The following is a 20,497-nucleotide window of genomic DNA, read 5'->3' as shown; positions in this document are numbered from 1 at the left end:
TTCGTTCTTTTTGATGTTTGAGAAATTTTCATACACACACACACACACACACATCCCTTCCTCTTTATCCATTCATCAATCAATCATGTTTGGGCTCTTTCCATAATTTGCCTATTGTTGATAATGCTGCTAAAAACATCAAAGTGAAAGAGTCCCTTTGAATCAGTATTTTTTATATCCTTGTATCCTAGTAATGCCATTGATGGATCATGTGATAGTTCTATTTTTAACTTTCTGAGGAAACTTCATATTGTTTCCCAGGGTGGCTGCACCAGTTTGCATTCCCGCCAACCCTTTCTTTGCATCTTCACCAATATTTGTTGTTTTTCTATGTTGTTAATTGCAGCCATTCTGACAACTGTGAGGTGATATCTCATTGCAGTTTTGATTTGTGTTTCCCTGATGATAAGTCATGTTGAACATCTTTTCATCTGTCTGTGGGCCGTTTGTATATATTCTTTGGAAAAATGTCTATGCATGTCTCCTGCCCATTTCTTAATGGGATTATTTGTATTTTGGGTGTTAAGTTCAAAAAATCATTTATAATTTTGGATATTAACCCTTTATCAGATATGTCATTTGTAAAGATCTCCCATTCCATAGGTTGCCTTTTAGTTTTGTTGAATATTTCCTTCACTGTGCAGAAGTTTTAGCACTGGCATTTTAACGATAGTCACATAATAGTACTCATAATTTCAAAATTTATAAAATAATTTTGTTTTCTATATACTGGAATACCTTAAACATAAGTTTTTTTTTTATTTGTTCGCTTGTTTCATAAATACAATGTGCCAGTGTACCAGTGTACTGGGAATATCTCTATCATACTCTCACTTTGAGGAAATGCTCACTAAAAAGAAATCAAAATAGTGTGTTATACAAATCCCAAAAACCCACTTGGTTACCTCAGGTTTGAAGACTATTTTTAAAAGAAAGATAATAGTTGAATCAGTTCTAAGGAACTCTCTGTTACAGTTTATTGAAGCATACAAAAAGAAATTTCCAATACCTTCTTACCCCTGACGCTCTTTACTAAAAGGTAGAGACTTATTAAGAAAATATAAAACAATTCAAAATACTGATATATAAGCTATATTTTAATGTAACTTTGAGGGAAATACCAGGCATAGCACTTAGAAATTCTATTTCCTCTCACTTTATGCTTATCCTATAGATAAGATGAAAGAACAAAACAAATTAAACTATAAGCCTTAGGATGTAAATCTTTTTTCTTTTATCTGTTCAACTAGCTGATCAGATTAACTCTTGTCCTGAAGAAAGCTGAGTTTTTGTGGAAAATATTCATTGATATTGGCATGAGATGTTATGTTGTATTATATTTCTAAGTGGGATCCTTTTTTTTAGTGTGTAGATTGGTGGGGTATAATATATATTATTGTTTTTATTAAAGTAATTGTTTTAAATGAGGCAATGGCACATGATAAATGTCTAACTTTTATAAAGACATTCTTGGTATTTTATTTTATTTTTTAAAGATTGTATTTATTTATTTGACAGAGAGAGAAAGAGAGGAAGAACAAGTAGTGGAACAAGTAGTGGAAGCAGGTTGAGAGAGAGAGAGAGAAGCAGACTCCCTGCTGAGCAGAGATCCTGGTGTAGGACTTGATCCCGGGACCCTGGGGTCTTGACCTGAGCCTAAGGCAGGAACTTTACTGACTGAGCCACTCAGGTGCCCCCATTCTAGGAATTTTAATGTAAAATTATCAGTACATAGGAACAAAAATTCAAAATATCTGAAAAATACCATGATATAGCAAAATGATAGACCAAGAAGACGATTTTTAGCATATTCTTCATTTTCATGCCAAACAATACTAATTTTTATTTATTTTTTCAAAAAATACTAATTTAAAATTATTAAACTCTCATTATCACTAAAAGATATTTAATGCATATAGCATATGTTTTATTCTTAGCCTAATTCTGAATGAGATAAATTTGAAAACAGTAATGTAAAGGGATAATATTCAAATCACTTGCCTGCAATATATATATATATATATATATATATATATATATATATATATATTGCAATATATATATATATTGTTTCTCTTATTCAGATAACTTGTTTTCTTCTCTTTGACATGATAATGTGAAGTTCTTCAGTGAATTGTATTTTATTCATTCATAACATAGCATAAAATTAAAATATTTTTGAGATCCAGTACATTATGAGTACGTCTTAACTCTCTTATAAAACATCATCAGAGAAGTGTAATCTAGAAAGAGGCTCTCATACTTCACTCCCTTAAATACTTTACTTCTGAGAAAAATATTCCAGGTGGTAATTTATGATTCGCCCAGTCATACCTCTACTAGAAGTATGGCTTCATGAATTATTTATACTTATTTAGTCATTAATAAGCACAAGGACATGTAACCCTAGTACTTGAATGAGATTCTGATTTCCCATAAACTTTCAACCAATATCATAATCTGCATTTTTCAACTAGTTAATTAGCATTTGCCTTTTATATCATCGTTGTTCAAGCATATTGAAGATTATTTGTAATACATCACATTTCCTTAGTTTCAACAGATTGTTTAATCACACACCAAAAAAAAAAAACAAAACAAAACACTCAGGTATGAAAAAATGTTATTTGAGGCTCTTGTTCTTTTCACAGCAAGAGTTAATGAGATAAATATATTCAAAGCAGAGCAATGTGGGCTCAAGTTCTGGAAATTTAGGTCAGTACCAGATTCCCCAAGATTTTGAGTTTATATTCTGCAGGAGCCATAATCTATAGTGAAAATTTCATCTTTACTAATACTGTAAATGTTATTAAAGAGAGGAATTCCCTTTGCTTCCATTGTTGTTCAGATTGTCAGATGTTGTCATTGGGGCACATGTGGGTAAGTGCAGGAGGTTAAAATGGAAAATACTTTGTCTTTTCTGGAGTAAGAAATCAGAAATATTTTTAAAAATTACATGCATTTTCCTTTACCCCTCGAAAGTCCATGCAGTCTCTTGTTAGCCTGCCAGGCCCCCTCCAGTGTTACTCATCCAGGGGCCTGCCATCACCATTCATCATTCTGAGTATGATGAGAACTGCCCAAAGTGTGTGAGATCGCTGAATGACTCCAATATAAGCTATTTAATTAGGGAAGCTCTGTTTACACAAAAATACTTCAGTGGAGCAATCAACAATGATGTGAAGGTAAATGCTAAATAAGCATAAGCTGGTTTAATTAAGCTTGGGGTGACATTATATCCTTTTCAGTTTTCCTGACTGTAGCAATGTTATTTCGACGTAGCATTTACTATATGGTAGATTTTTGAAGCTGTAAGTGTTCTTACTCTTAAGTTGACTGAACTTCCTATTTCATTCAGAAGAATTTAAGAAAAAAAAAAAAACAGCTCTAGATGGGATAGAGCAAAAAAAAAGGCAATCACTGCAGTTTTCATTAAGGAATATTTAAAATGTGTGAGCAGTTGCAGTCTCTTGCCTTTTAATTCACCATAGGTGATCATCTGTTTATCTGAACAGGGAGCATTTCCCCTTAATGGCATTTTATGCTGCATTACCTCCCTTCTCACTGCCCAGACTAAAAGCCTTCTTGGCTTCTCCCTTTCAAATGTGGAGTGCACATTGCACTTTGAGGACCAGGCCGACTCAGCAGTCCATGAGCTGGGACGAAAGCAGCAGTCTAGAAAAAAATCCATTATGGCCAGTTGGGGTTATTTTGCTTTGCTGTGTTTAATTTGGTAGAAATATTGTAGAGTGACTGAAGGGTCTCATTAAAACTAATTTTTTTTAAGATTTTACTTATTTATTTAAGAGAGAGAGGGAGCACAAGCAGGGGGAGTGGCAGGCAGAGAGAGAGAGAGAAAAGCAGGCTCCCCTCAGAACAGGGAGCCCAACTCAGGACTTGAACCCAGGATCCTGGGATCATGACCTGAGCTAAAGCCGAAGGCAGATATTTAACTGACTGAGCCACCCAGGCAACCATTATTTCTGTTTTTAACGAGTTAGTGGCATGCTTCATTCATTAGTTCCTCATGAATTTAGTAACCTATATGAAGTGTCAACCGAGAAGGGCATGGAGGGATTGTGTTCATACCTGTGCATATTGTTGATGCTAAATTTTTCTATAATATCATTTGTTCCCATTTTCCTTGTTGAGGTAAATCAATAGTTTCATGTAGTCAGTGAATAATGATTTCTGGAAACAAAATGCAAATTAACTTAGATATATCATAATCATACAATTACTGACATATATATATATATAATACATGAAGTCTACAAGGCAGAAATATAAAAATGAAGTAGAGATTAATATAAAGTGGGTGTGTTTACAGTGGTTTTTAATAATAAGGTTAGATTTAAGATAATTTTTTACAAGATTTATTTATTTATTTTTGAGAGAGAGAGAGAGAGAGAGAGAGAGAGAGAGAGGAAGGGGCAGAGGGAGAGAATCTTTAAGCAAATTCCCTGATGAGTGCGGAGCCCAATGCAGGACCAGGGCACAGGACCCAAGAGATAGAGACCTAAGCCGAGACCTAGAGCCAGACGCTTAACCTGTTGAGCCACCCAGGCACCCCTAAAGATAATTTTATCACACACAAAAATGCTATATGCATTTTATTTCTGTCATATTTACTTGTTTAATTATAAATGTTAGGATATAGTCTTATTTCATAATAGAATTTAATTTTAATTTAATAGGTTATTATTGTTATGTTTATAAACTGTTTTATGATGTATTTTATATTAATGATTACAAAATAGCAGTAGTCCTATTAATGACTCTCAAGCAATTTTTATCTTGTTATAATAATCTTATGCATAATTAGCCTGAAGTAAAAAAAAAATGTTGCACTAGGTTGTATCATTGACTCTTTATGGTAGAAGTAGTCCACTATGACACATGAACAACATGAAATTCCTTTCTTCACTTCTATATTCTAATGTTAAATGCATGAGATCTCACTTCTGCTTTATTTCTTGTTCTTTGAAGAAGCGAGAGATATAGAATTGGTACTAGGGGAGGCATGTTGTTTATTTAAGGCAGATGCCAGTGTTTATAAAAATAGAAATCAGTATGAGAAGCATGTTTTTTCCCTGTTTTGCTCACCATCCATTTCTAGAATTCCCAATTCATCATATAATAAGTACTGTAATATTCATCATTATAGATGCATAAAATTGCCGGCCTTCAGTTCTTCAGCTTTACTGAAATGAATGAATACATTTGTCTTCATTAGTTGAACATAATGCACAAAAATTGATGCAAATTATTCATCTTTCTGCAGGTCAAACCTTCCATTAAAATGCATTCTATTTTTTCATTGCATAAGCAGCATAATTTTAATGTTGGTGAAGTGATTTTGCAAGGCTAAATCAAGATCTAATAATTTTCAGATCCTGAATTAAACAAAAAAAGTCAAATTACACTTGTAGAAGTTGTATATTCCTGGCATATTGTTAAAGTCTAGATTTCATGTCACTGAAAACAGATGAGAGACTCAGTAAGCTATGCCTGCTCCACAGACATCGTCAACAGACTATGCATGCTAGAATCTAGGAAGTTTCCAGAGGGAATTTGATGATTTATAAGCACTGGTGTGAGCAGTCTTCATTAATATTGTACATGCTGACCAAATGGTGCCCAAACATTACATAAATGGGTAATTCTCACAAAAACAGTTACTTCTGATAGATTTTCTGTGCAAACCTTAGATTATTCCATTCATTTAGTTAGTGTCTTGTGCTGATTAGCCCAAAGCCATGGGTTCAAACTCTAGTATAGATTAGCTAGCCAGATTGACTATGCCACATTGTTATCCTTTGGTTAGTACGACTAAGTAAGATCAATGAATCATTCTTATTCAAAAAAAGAAAAAAATCAAAGCACTGAGGTAAAATGTGTAAATTCTAAATTCCAAAGATGAATAGCTTGCATTTGCTGGCCCTTATATGAGAGGCATTTCCTAACACACTGTATGGAATATGTGGCCTTTGTAGTCAGATGACTTATGTACTAATCCTAGTTCCACCTGAGTGTTCCAGGTGTCTTAATTGAAGTTATTGAGCCTCTCTGAGACTCAGTGTCCTTATCTGTAAATGGGGAGGAATCATGTCTACATAATTGGGTTGTAATAAGGATTAAACATATTACATTTATAGCATTGGCATAAGAACATATGTACCACAAAGAATTACAAAGGACTGTCTTGAGTTATGGAAAGGACATATCTGTGGTTTTAAAGTTATTTGTATCTTATATTTTTGCTTTCTATTCTTTATACATTCAGACATATTAAATTTATCATAGATAAGACAGATTATTTATATGACCCATTCCTAACCAATTAGAAGTGTTTCTCAGGGTGCCTGGGTGGCTCATTTGGTTAAGCTTCTGACTCTGTTTCATATCAAGTCATGATCTTATGGGTCCTGGGATGGAGCCCTGGGTCAGGCTCCATGCTCGCCAGGGAGTTTGCTTGAAGATTCTCTCCCTCTGTCTTTTCTCCCACTCCTGCCTGTGTTTTCTCTCTTTCTATCTCTCTCCCTCTGTAGTAAAAATAAATAAAAATAAAAATAAACACATCTTTTTTTAAGAAAAGGAAATGATTTTCTATGGAATTTGATTAGGGTTTTACCATCACTTAATCCGTATACTATAGTTAGCTAACCATAGATTTGGGGGAAGAAGGTGATTGATAAAGATGAGGCAATTTCAATTGTAGAGCATTATGTAAATAAGTAAAATAAAGTTTTTCCTTCTCTAAACATTTCCTGAATCTTCAGTGAACTGAATTCCAAGATGTATTCAAAGAAGATTATCTCTAAATATATGTATTCTTCCTTGGTATTTGGTTAATCTATTAGAAATTTTATTATGCTTTAATCTGTTTGGCTCTGTAAAGTAATGAACAAAAATATAGATATGCATCATCCCCTTTCTTAAGAAGACAAATGTGAAAAACAAATTTAACACCAAATGGTGAAAATACAACATGGGCAAGTGGTCTGTTATGAAATGCAGAGACTCAGTGGGTAAATTTCAGTGAGGGGAAAGCAGTCAGGCCAAACTTGAGCTCCACCTTAAAGGATAGATACTTATTCTCTTCAGAAAGTTATCCTCTCTCCTAATTTGGGGGTTCTTTTTTTAAAGACATATTTTATTTATTTATTTATTTATTTATTTGAGAGAGAGAAGTGAGCAAGAGCAGGGGAACAGCACAGGGAGAGGAAGAGGGAGAGGGAGAAGCAGGCTCCCCACTGAGCAGGGAGCCCAACATGCAGCTCAACCCCAGGACCCTGGGATCATGACCTGAGCCGACGTCTGTCACTTAACCCACTGAGTCACCCAGGCCTCCCCAGTTTTTGGGTTCTTGGTGATTAACTACAATGATAAATTTATTTAAAATGATCCGACTTTTGTAGTTTGTTCATTACAGTTTGATATTAGATTTAGAATGAAAACAGCAAAGTTAGGAAGGCATTCCTGGCATTTCCATTACTACTATTCAAGTGATTACCATGCAGATGCAAAATTGTAAGGAAGGCAGGGTTTCTGGGATAAAAGTATTTCTATTTTCATATTTAGTTTCAGATTTTTGTGATTTAATACCCAGAGAAGAAATGTGACTACAAATCTACTTCACCAGCTACTTTTAAATAATATATATGAAAGACGTCAGAACCAGTGAAGATAGTTTACTTTTTCATTATATGCTGATAATATTTGCCCTTCTTATTCTTTCCACATAGGCTAGGGAATATTCAGAATATTAATAAAAGACAACTGGCTAAAACTCATACTCTATAATTTGAATTTTTTATTGATACAGTGTGTGTGCCTCGTATAAGCATCTCCTTTTGTGATCTTAGATACTTGAATACTCTTCAGAGGATTCTTCAAATATTCCTTCAAATAGAATACATTTACATTGCTTTTCTATGGAGGTCATAAAGACATTGCTTTTTGAGGTCTACAACAGAGGAAAAATACACAACCTCTAACCGGTTTAAGCCAGTTATTGATTTTGAATCTACATGTTTAACTTTAAAATTTACTGTATCTACGCCCTTGATGGTACATCCACTTGATATCTATACATGTATTTACTCCCTGAATCCATATAGTCTCTGCCTTATGTTTTTTCACTTTTCTTTTCTCATTTTTACATTAACAATGCATTTATCTTTGGCTCCATTCCATCATGACTCTGATATCTTGTACCTAGTTCTATCTTCTATATCTAGAAGAAATGAACTAAGTAGGTTTGGGATGCTTTCACTGTCATTTTTCTTTCTCACATATGCCTTCCTAAAGGAATATGTTAGAAAGAAAATATAAGAAAAGTAGTCAATAAGCAGCCAAAGAGTTATTTTCTGAACCCTTATTTTCAAAGTAATGCAACCCTTTTTTGTACTTACTCAGCAGACTAAAATAGTTCTATCTGTTACAGGATTCTATAATATTTTGTTCTTTATTATAATGATCCTCATATTTGTAAAAATTTATACAATGTTTGTGGTTTTTTGTTGCAGTGAAATCTCTAGAAGGGTAGGTCTCAAGTGACATTGTTCATCACTATATTCCTAGAATCTAGTACTTGTGCTAAGCAATATTTGTGCATGTCATTTAGTAAAGAAAAAACAAGCAGCAAGAACAACAACAACAACAACAACAACAACAAAACCACATGATTTATACATGGTCCTTGCCCCCAGAGCATTCATATCATCATCCAGGGGAAAAGAAATATGGAAAAACTTTAGAATATGATGCACCAAATGCTGTTTTGGAGTATCTACAGTGTGCTATGGCACCAAAGAAAAGGGATCCTGTCTGTATATATATATATATATATATACAGTCAAGAAAAAATGTGCAAATATAGGGAAGAATGAACAGAAGTTTATCTGAATGAGAAGAAGTTCAAACAGAACATTGGAAGAAGTGGGGCTTTCTAGGCAATGAGATGTACAAGTAGTGTGTAATGCTAGCCAGTTAGGTGTAAGGAAAAGAGCATAAAATCAGAGAAACCTGTGATAGATTGAAGAAAAGGATTGTATGACACATTTAGGAATGGAGATTTTATTCTATAGCTCTAGAGCACCACTGAAAAATTTTAAACAAGAAAATGATGTTCCTAAATTTCTGATGTGGAAAGATTACAAAGTATCATGGAAAATGGATCACTTTTATCTGTCATTTACTATTCTGTGATTAAAATGTTGATAGTTTGATTTCAAGATAAGATTAATCTTCTTCTATTTCTATTATTCTTATTAGTGAATTCCTTAGACTCCTATCAAATTGAAGGTTTTTGTTGGGATCCCTCAAAAGAAAATGCAAAGAGGAAGACAGTAACTCCACACCAATTTAGCTGTTACCTAACAGGAAGTGTGAAATGGGCTCCATAAAGATCTTTAGCTGCTACATAAATTAAATGCTTCATTTGAAATAAATGTATTATAATTATCAGACATAGATTAAAGATCTATATATAGTTTGGACTCATAAGAAATGACTAGATAACATTGCAAACATGAATGAGCAATTATTTAGTAATTAATGCATTATTTTATTTATGCATGTGTACATCCAACAAATATGGTGTCTTTACTGTGTCCCAGGTATTATACCAACAAAGCAGATAAAACCCCTGTCCCTATGGAATTTATAGCTTGTTAGGGTAAATGAGCATTAAACAATCACAGAAGTTATTTTTTTGTTACAAACTGAGACAAATTCTAAGAGAAAATGAACAATGGTACTGTATAACAATGTTACTGACTCAATTAAATATAAAACTGGAAAAACAGCAATATAAAATTGAATATGAAATATAAATGTAAAATTTGTCATAGCACTTTTTCAAAACAAATGGGGGTAAGGAAAGTGTCCTTTAAGATAATAAAACCCATCTTCTGCCGAAGCAAAAACTCTGAGAGAATGTGATCTGGTTCTATCTTTATTGGAAGATTTTATCATGTAAAGAATGGTAAGGAGAGATACAGCTCTAAAAGCTCCTGAAATTTATTGGGCATTTATGGCACCTTGCACTCATCTCAGCATAGGAAGCAGGGAGCCATTTCATAAAATTTAACATTGCCAGCAGCACTATAATTTGAGAATGAAAGTTGAGGCTTCCAGCAGACACCCTCAGATCTTTTGGGCTAACCAGTCTTTTACTTATTAAGGCACTGACTGAGGGAAACTGTTGGCTGTTGATTAAATACAAGGACTGCATAAGAATTTTTAAACTTACTTGGCCTTATTTATTCCAGATGGTCAATACTAGAAGTGTGAAGTAAGACTGTTTCTGTACTCTACTTATTCTACTGAATTTAACAAGAGCCCGAGAAGATATCCAATATCAGAAATTTTACCCTTATTTTGGCTATAGCGTAATTGACATATTATAATTGATTCAATATTTCACTCAAAAAGCATTTGTTGAATGTTTACTGTATGACAGGCACTGTACTAGATGGTGGATGAAATGAGATCAATAGGAGATAGTTGATTATCAGTAAGTGACGAGGGGCCTGGTCTTAAGCTACCACTTAAAGGACTTCAAGTTTTTGGGTATGTGTCTTAAGAAACATTTATCAGATGAAACTCTTAAAGAAGAGGAATAACTCAGGAATTATTAAAGTTCTTTGAGTCAACTCCTTGGAGTCAATATGCTTAGTGATTATGGTATAGCCTCATACCCACAAGACATGTACACAACTATATTTCAGAAAGTTCACAATATCTTGAAGTAATGACCAGCTAGAAGAAATCTAAAATTATGAGTAATGTACTTCATAGAAATAGCTTCCCAGACTCAGAGCGGCTACTATGATGTTACCTAATTCTAAGTCATTTACAGCACATAATATTATCATGATGACCTGGATAACTACAAAATATAAAATAAAAGAAAAGAAACTGAAGTCCTCTAGGAAGTGGACAGAAAGGGTTAGTCATTAAGAAAAAGAGCAATACTTAGCCCCTCAGAACATTTAATAAAATGTTTGAAAGATTTGAGTACAGTTAGGAAGAATGAAGGCTGTGTACTTTTGCCTCCCAAATTGTTTTTTTTTAATCAACCTGATATACAAATATATTTAAGTAACTCTTACAACTCTCGATCCCCAAAAGTATATTATAAAAGGAACTTGAAAGCCAGGTGTGGAGACATGTTTTAAGACAAGCAGTGTGATGTGACTTTTTATGAGCTGATGCTTCATGAAGCATATAGAGCAATAATTGAAAAAGAGCATACAAAAGAAAAAAGATGTAACTTAATGACCTATGGTGTAATGATGTGTAAATTCAAAGATAGAGAGGGCGATTTCTAAGCAGGGACAAACAGGAAGATCTATCTACAAGGAACAACATATTCTTGACAGAGTACTGATGTAATAAGAGTAGTAATTATTGGGGCACCTGGATGGCTCAAATGGCTCAGATGGTTAAGTGTCTGACTTTGGCTCGTGATCTTCAGGTGCTGGGATTAAGCCATACTTCCTTGGGCTCCCTGCTCAGTGGGGCGTCTGCTTCTCCCTCGTCCGCCTGACCATCCCCACCACCCCCAGCTCCTGCTCTCTTTCTCTCTCAAACAAATACATAAAATCTTATAAAAAAGAGAAGCAATTATTGTTATCTAAGACAGTACTTTTCAAGTTGAAGTTAAAATAAAATAATTGAAGTGGATGTTAACAGATGTGCAGGAAAAAAATTCCTTAAAGATAATCTAATCAATTTAAGCAAGCTTTTTAAAAACTTTTTTCCCCCTTTTTTAATGAGTAGATGGAAGCCTGTGTTTCCTTCTATATAATGTAAATTTATAAGAGATGTATTTGTTATGGCGTATTCTTCAAGCTTATCTGACCGAGCAGTCCTTTAAAAATGAAACATAGATGTACATTTACCAAAAAAAGAAGTCTGTGGGGAAAATCTAGTTTGGGAAATATTGGTGTAATGAGCTTTAGAAAGCAAAGGTAATCTTGTTACTGACCTTTGTAATTGATTAAAGCATACAGAGAAGCCTGATTTGAAAGTAGAGAAACTTTTGGCTGGATGGATAGGAGATTGCCAGTATATGGATAATGTGATTTTAGCATATTTCACTAAAGCATGTCAAATATTAGATAACTTGCTGTGCAACCTTTAAAGAAAAACTGTCAATCAGTTTGCCTCCCCAGGAATTAAACATAATGCTGACTTCATTTGTTTTTATCATTTATCTACTATCTGGAAGTTCCAAAATAGAAGGAAATGTTGGTACACACTTAAAATTGCAAGTTTGTGAAGAAAAGGACAATCAAATATGCAAATCAATAAATTGTGTATCGACTTAGAATCAAGTATATATAATAACATGTGGCTTTCCTATTACAAGTAAGAAATTTAAAATGGTAGGAAGGAAGGCAAGGAGGAAGGGTAGGGAAGAGAGAAGGGTAAGAAAAGAAAAGAAGGGTTGCAGGGAAGAGAAAGGAAGGAAAAGAATGAAAGGACAGAGAGGGCAAGAAGAACAAAAAGAGGAAAATATGAGAGCAGAGGAAAGGCAAAGGAATAGAAGAGCCATTACAGAAGGAGGAGAGAAGGAAAGAAGGAAGGAAAGAAGGAAGGAAGGAAGGAAGGAAGGAAGGAAGGAAGGAAGGAAGGAAGGAAGGGAGGAAGGAAGAGGGAATCCATTCAATTTACTAAACCCAGCAAGTTAGCACTGAAATACTCGGTGAGATTTGTATTAATTGTTTATAATAATCATGGTTTATTATTAAGGAGCTTTTAACTGTTGGGAGGGATGTTAATGAAGTTACGATTTTATGAAAATTGTTTCATTTGCTTCTTTTTTCCTTCCTTCCTTCCTTCCTTCCTTCCTTCCTTCCTTCCTTCCTTCCTTCCTTCCTTCCTTTTGTAAGCTGCAACATTTTCTATCTGGTAAATGGGGTCTTTTGGAAACGTAAAAAATACATTTTTTAAACATAAGAGTCCCTTTCTGTCAGTATGGATTATATGTTTAAATAACCAAAGAAAATCTCATTGTGAGCAGGAAAATAAAAGAACCAAAAATCAGAGATTTCCTAGTGAAAACTGAAAGGCTAAATTCAGCTCTAAGAGGTTATTGGCATATCCTGCCTTTTTTTTTTCAAAAAATGATTTATTTGCCAATATTTTAATGTAGAGAATTTTAGAATGGTTCATGTGTTACCACAAAAAAAAATAAAATAAAATATCTGGTAACTTTGTGTTGAAACTCTCAGTTTTAATAAAAGTGGAGTGAAAGTTATCCACTGTGGATGTTGCAATTTTTCAGATATTTTTGTCTAAACTACTTCTTCATTCATTTATGGCTGTCTGTCCTTTTAGCATTTGAGGATTGACTTTTAGGTACAATAGTATGTGTTATAATAGACAAATTTATCATTTCTTCAGTAGTTCTCTCATCGATCTTAGAGTCCTCTTGTGAAAATACACACCTTCCTTGGAGGTAGCTTCTCTGGTTGCCACTCAATGCTCCCAGAGTTCCTTGCTTGCCAGCATATAGATTGAAGCTGGGTTGGTGTTTGGGCAAAACGTAAGCTATATCTATCTAACTAATGGCTGTTCACGTCATTAGAGCTAAGCGCATGGCTGTTCATGTCACAAGGAGAATGAAATATACTTTTGTTCTTTGATTTCAATGTGTCTTTGAGATTTTTCAACTAGATGAAATTTCAGCCCATCTTTGACTTCAACTTGTATTTGTATAGAAATGCTTTCCCAGGAGCATCAAATGATGTACCAAAAAAGTAATGATTTGTTGTTGAATTATTGTTTCTTTAAAACATAATTCCTTGAACTAAATTGATGGCAGGATGACAGGTAAAACATGGCAAGGATTTACTGTCATCAGTTATGGTCCCTATATTTTATTTTGTTAAAAACCTCAAAATGAGGTACATTCACTTTGTAGCTTTGATTTAAACCAAATTCTGTTTACACATTACTATATTTATTTTGGAAAACATGTTTGGGGATGTTTGTTTACTAGCAATGGGAAATTTTTGTGTTTACTGTAAGTGCTGGAAATAGGAAGCTCAGCCAAGCAAGAAATCAAGGTGTATCTATCATTTGTTGAAAAGTGAGTTGCTTTTGTTTGTCTGTGCTTTATTTTGAGAATGTAGAGGAGAATATTGTGTTTGAAGATATTAGAATAAACACCCCAGTGCAGTTTAATGGATATGGTGAGTCAACAATAAAATAATAGTCTTTGAGTATTGTTCAAGACCATAAATAAACTGACTCAAAATATTTCTTAGCTGGATCAAGAATTTTCCATATTTGAAAGTCTACTTTTCAAGTCACTATCATCCCAAATTTTGCTTACACTTGTATTTCCAAAAGAGAAACCACATTTTATATTGGTCACATGTGGCCATTTTCACAAGTGCTGTCAGCACAAAATCTGCTTCAGATGCTATATATTTTAATTAATTTGAAGAACTGAAAATCTGCTTAAAGATTTTTTCCTCAATCAAATATTTATTTTGCAGAGAATATATATGGTTAATCAGAATGGTAATTCAAAGTCAAGATGACCTTGAAGCTGGTGGTAGGTTAGATGCAGTGAATTAATGAAAACTGGATAGCCAAGCACATGGCCTTTAATTTATGGTTTTTATTTTATTTTTTATTTTTTAAAGATTTTATTTATTTATTCATGAGAGACACAGGGAGAGAGAAGCAGAGACACAAGCAGAGAGAGAAGCAGGCTCCATGCAGGGAGCCTAATGTGGGACTCGATCCTGGGTCTCCAAGATCAGGCCCTGGGCTGAAGGTGGCACTAAACCGCTGAGCCACCCGGGCTGCCCAATTTATGGTTTTTAAATACATGTCAGAGAGACTGAAGGTTGTTACTCTTGCATTATGTTAGGAATACCTCAGTCAGACGTTATTCTCCTCATAATATAAAACATTTGTTGAGGACCTACTATGCGAGAGAATATTGAGAAAAGAGAATTATGTGAGAAAATATTGAGATGATAGATGATAGGACATAGATGATAGATAGATATACATAAATAGATAAATATCATGTATACTAGAGATTTTATAATATATATAGGAAAATAAGTCACATCCTGAAAGGTAAATGATAATAATGCTAATACTAGGTGACCTACGCTGAGTGTCCAGTTAGTGATCAAGGTAGAAGGTAACATGGGCGAGGTTTATCCATTGAGACCTGAAGTGGCTTGAGGGGCAAATTTTAAAGTGAATATTTTCATCAGAGTAGCATTTGGATGAGAGAATAGCTAAAACAGATGAATATCTACCCCTGTCAGCCTAAATACTAAATTTCATTTGTGTTGTTGCTTCCACTGGAGAGAACATTTTGCCCCAAAGCATAAAATAATAAATAAACTACCAAAAATCCTTACAACATATTACCAGGAGGGTTTTTGAAGGATCAAAGTCTGTACAGCCTGTTATTTCTGTTATTAGGGTTAAATAAAAAATAGAAGTGATTACTTATTATTCTCAAAGTATTAGCTACCCTTGAATACAGCTTGTTGATCATGATTGACTTAAATTATTGCACATAATCCTGGATAACACAATTTTCCCCACAACTTTCCTAAAAATAGAGATTACTGGTTTATCAATGCTCTGTTTCAGTGTGGAATGATTCCTATACACTAGCTAAATATCCTTGCACTCTATCAATATCTTTTTTAGGTTTCTATTTCTGTTTTACTTATTTTCCAACGCTCTGAGTTGCCTGCCTTTTCAAAGCAGACATTTTCTGATTTAAAAACATATTTTATTTTACCCTTCAACATCAGAAAGGCATTACTTTATGTCGTTACTTACTTATCCCATTATATTTCTATTCTTTGTCATTTGTCCAGTTGTTTTTCTCTCCTGAAAATAAACATTGGCATACCCTGGTGCATCTGGAAAAAGCTCTGCCCTCCTCTCTTTGTGTTAACCTTTAACTAGAAAACTCTGATTTCCTTGAAATAGTTAACTTTCCCTCTCTTTTCTTAGGTTCTCCATATAGAGACAAAATCACCATAGCAATTCTTCAGCTGCAAGAGGAAGGCAAGCTGCACATGATGAAGGAGAAGTGGTGGAGGGGCAATGGTTGTCCAGAGGAGGAGAGCAAAGAGGCCAGTGCCCTGGGGGTTCAAAATATTGGTGGCATCTTCATTGTTCTGGCAGCCGGCTTGGTGCTCTCAGTTTTTGTGGCAGTGGGAGAGTTTTTATACAAATCCAAAAAAAACGCTCAATTGGAAAAGGTAAATGTCACTTTTTTACAATTTAAATCAATTGTTGTTATAATAAAACAAACTATTTTTGATCTTTCCAACCAAGGGTAATGCTTACAACGGTGACCGCTAATTGTCTTCCGCCATTCATTATCTAACAAGGTTCACAGAAAGAATCATGATCACCTTCGTGATTTTTAATTTAAAATAATATGTTTAAATTAAAGCCAGCTTCAGAACAAGTGACTATTTCTCCATTTATTGAAGCCTGGAAAAAGAATCTCTTGCTACTTGAAGTTCATTGTAATTAGTTTGATGGAGAAATACAATTAATGATGGAAGCAAAATTGGAAATTGTAAAATGAAGGAAAAAATACTTATAGATATTAAATTGTAAAATAAAGGAAAAAATACTTATAGATACTTATAGATTGCATTTTAAAATGCAATCCTGAAGAACAGTTTCAAGTTAGAGGGTAAATGAAATTTTTATTTGAAGACTTTTAGCCCAATAAATTTCTAATTGAAATAAATCTTAAATTGCATTGTGAAAATTACAGTTTATTTTCTAAATTAGTGAATGTGTGAAAATATTGTGGTTTCTTTCTTGCCATTTACTGTTTTTCTTAATAAGTCCCTATTCCTTTGCACCAGAGTCTTACAAGAATATATATAACCTTCAAAAATATTGAGACTATGGCATTTTTTCTTAGGATTTTAATACATTTAGTCTTTTGTATGAATGTCTTTCTGTTCCATTCCTGAAAAATTTGTGAATCTCATTCAAATTATATATTTCTAGTGCTATAATATCCTCAGTTCTATAAATATGAAGAATATTTATAGAAAAATCTCTCTTTCAGATGATACATGACACTTTTTGTATGTAAATTTATAGCTCTGAACATGAAATATTGCTTTACCATTTTTAAGTCTTCTGGCACCTCATTTACTTTTTGTAGATAAACATCTCTTTTGTTTTTAATTAAAAAAATAGTTTTTGAGGGCTTAATCTTTAGACCCTGTGTTATAGTGGGATTATATTCTTCATATTTAAAAGATTTATAAACTTTCATTGGTAAATATGAAGAGCAAAAATATGAAATTAAAATAATATCATACATTAATGGGTAAATATATTTTCTAATATTCTTTGAACGTCGACACCTTTAAAACTATTTTTTGAAAAACAAAAACATTTTCCTCTGTCTTTGGTAATTTATGTTGCAATTACTTATCCTATCTGAAATCAAAATTTTACATACGGCATTTCTAGTTTTTTACTTGATTTTTACTTGACTACAGTATTTAACACTTAGAAATAATGTTTTTATAAATGAGTATTTTCATAGTCTCCTTTTGTCCTTGAGTAAAAGAACCAATTAAAAAGTTTGAAAAATTCAGAAAATCATATGATTTATTTCCCCACAACATTCAGGATGACTATATATGCTGACTTGGCTAAATCAAATATTTGTTGCACTGGTGTGACTGATGAATACATCTAAATATGCTTTTTATGTTATGATCCTTTCTGTAGTGTCAAAATAAGTTTTGAAATCAAATCCAAAGGACTAATCAAAGACAAAAAACCATTAACTCGTCAATTTCGATTCTTTACTATAATTTGCAATAAAAGTGTCATTTAGTTAGTTAATGCTTAAAATGAGCCCAAAAATTACAGGAGGAATTCAGGTTTTCTATTTGGAACCTCAAGTATTCCATTTGTAATGGTTTTCTTTCATTTATAGCTTAGTATCAAAATAAAACCAATGAATTAATCTCTTGACATATGTGGTGTTCTATTGCCCTTGTCTCTTTGTGTTCTAATCATATGATTTGCCCAGGCCGTGTCTTTATGCACAATTAGTCTATAAGCAGTCTGTTGAAAAACAAAACAAAACAATGAAACCCCCAAACAAAGAATGTAGGGATTTAATTCTGTAAAAGAATCTTCTTCATACTTACTATAACTAGTTTGGTTGAATTTTCCACGCATCAGTCAGCTCTCTTGAATTTCTATGGACCTATATGACCTTCTAAGCAATCAAAGGGAAATTAATGTACCTATTTTGACCAAAGCAGATGAAACAAAAGAAACTGTGCTGGTACTACAGGAACATTATTAGTCACAATCCCCAGTGCTTTCACACCCTGTCTCCACATAGCTTCCATAATGAAATCCAAATTCCCTAGCTTAGCAGATGAGGCACTTCAGGATCTGTGCCTGTCTACCATTAATGTTCATTTTTTTTTGTTTCTCCCCAATTTGTACCTTTACTCTAGTCAGATTAAATTACTTTCAATTTTCCAAGGTCATTCAGCTTTTTAAAATCCTCTTCGACTTGACTTGAGAATCTTAACCATTCTTCTACTTGGCAAACTCCCACTAGTTATTTTAGACTAGTATCATTCAAGAGTAAGTATCTACTTGCCCCAGAAGCTTTCCCTAATCAGTAGATATAATGAATGTGGGTACAGGACACAGCTATTTCCACAAGGTGGTGTTCAGATTTCATTTCCTATTCCACTGGGAAAAAAATATGACGTATATATCTTACTTTTTTTTTTTTTTTTTTTTTTTTTTTACTTAGGTGATTTCAGGTACTGTCATCATTCCAAAAACATTTCCTACCCCTTTGAGAAAGTTGGGAAGGTATTTTGCCCGTTGTAAACCACAGCAATCATTAAGTCTAGATACCTTTTCTCTGTGAAGCCTATGCACATCTCTATTCTTCCTTAGCACACTATTTTGTTCATATTTGTTGGTTTCTGTGTGGCTGCCTCTCTCCCTACTAGAATCTCAGTTCTTTTGGACAAAGATCTACTGTTTTTGGTTTATATCTCCCAGGTCTCAAACAGTGCCTGTTGGCATAAAATAGATTGATCTATTTATCATCTATTTATTTATCTATGTCTTTCTATCTTTTAAAATTAATGATGAAATTGATTCTAGGAAACTATTTAGAAAAACATAAAATATATTGTAGGGAATAAAAAAGAACTATAGTTCTATATAGTTCAAAAGAACTGTGTTTATAAAGTAAATACTAATGGATTTATTAGAAATGACCCATTTTATTTATTATAATAAACTAGGTCTTGGACTCAAATATTTTTTAGTTTTCTTGAGGAAATTATTTTATTTAGTTGAGCTATACAGTTTGTTTAACACCTTACTTAATTTATTAAAATTAGCCATAAAATATTCTTAGTTCTTATCACAGATACTCATGAAGACATACAGAAATTCAGTTTATTTGCATTCATAATTGTGCCTTTAATTACATTTCTTAAATTTTAAAAATGAGGTAAATACTTGTGAAATGATTCATTTACTCCATAATTATTTACTGAGAACTGAACAAAGAACTTAATAAAGTTAATAAGTATTATTATTACTATTTAAAGATGAAAATAAAATGTCTTATAAGCATGTATTTTGTAAAATATTAGTAGAACAAATAGGTCTTGATGGCTATAACTTTTTAATATTTTCAATAATTAGGAGTAGTATAAGAAAGTATCATTTTTTTAAAGGAAGTCACGTTAAAACTGAAAATAGAAGAAAATGCTGAAATATATAGACCTTAAACTTCAAAACCCATAATTGCATTCCTTCCAGATAACCACAAGATGGTGTATTGCAATTTTTATAATATTTCATGGTTTTAATTTTGATGCAAATATTAATGCATCAAAGATACATTGCTTTTCATTTATTTGAAATTTCAAAGTAAATATTTATTTTTCTGGTTTGTCCAAAGTGTAACTTGACCATTTGGAAAGATCCTCAAAATATTTTTCCTTTCTGAATTATCTGAAAAGTAATTAATCAACAGGTACATTTTCTTCTTGCCTTACCTTTTCCCTGATTTAAAAAATATAAGTACTTAAGTTTCATCCAGCAAGAATCCAAAAAAACTGTTATATATCTGAGGCAATTATCAGTAAATTTCAGGTTACGTGGATGTGCTTGAAAGGTCCTGTTTCCCCCTCCTAAGTCTTACTTATCGCTGAAAAAAGCTACTTAAGAGTTTTGTTTTGTCTGGCAATATTTATGATAATATATCAGTTTTGTAAGCATGACTTAGAAGTGATTGTAATAATTTTAATTAAACTATTTTATGACATAATTATGGTTCAATTCATTTTTAAAATCACTCATTTCTTAAATGTTTTAGTATGTCCTCTTTTGAAAGATATACATAATTTGATTTCCAGCAAGAATAGTAATGTAACTTATACAGTTTAATTTC

At 33.0% G+C, this 20,497-nt stretch overlaps 1 protein-coding gene across 7 annotated transcripts in view; it reads left to right on the top strand.

Moving 5' to 3' along the window:
* The window catches only part of GRIK2 (glutamate ionotropic receptor kainate type subunit 2), a 1,064,497-nt gene that overhangs the window by 1,034,110 nt on the left and 9,890 nt on the right, over nucleotides 1–20,497 (top strand). For all 7 annotated transcript variants that reach the window (XM_077902956.1, XM_077902954.1, XM_077902958.1 and 4 more), the window contains one exon: nucleotides 16,018–16,268. In XM_077902956.1, coding sequence (XP_077759082.1) covers nucleotides 16,018–16,268 — 251 coding nt within the window. The remainder of the gene's footprint in view (nucleotides 1–16,017; nucleotides 16,269–20,497) is intronic.

The sequence above is a fragment of the Canis aureus genome, chromosome 7 (genome assembly GCF_053574225.1).
Source record: "Canis aureus isolate CA01 chromosome 7, VMU_Caureus_v.1.0, whole genome shotgun sequence".
NCBI lineage: Eukaryota > Metazoa > Chordata > Mammalia > Carnivora > Canidae > Canis > Canis aureus.
This window is presented reverse-complemented; position numbering and strand designations above follow the sequence as displayed.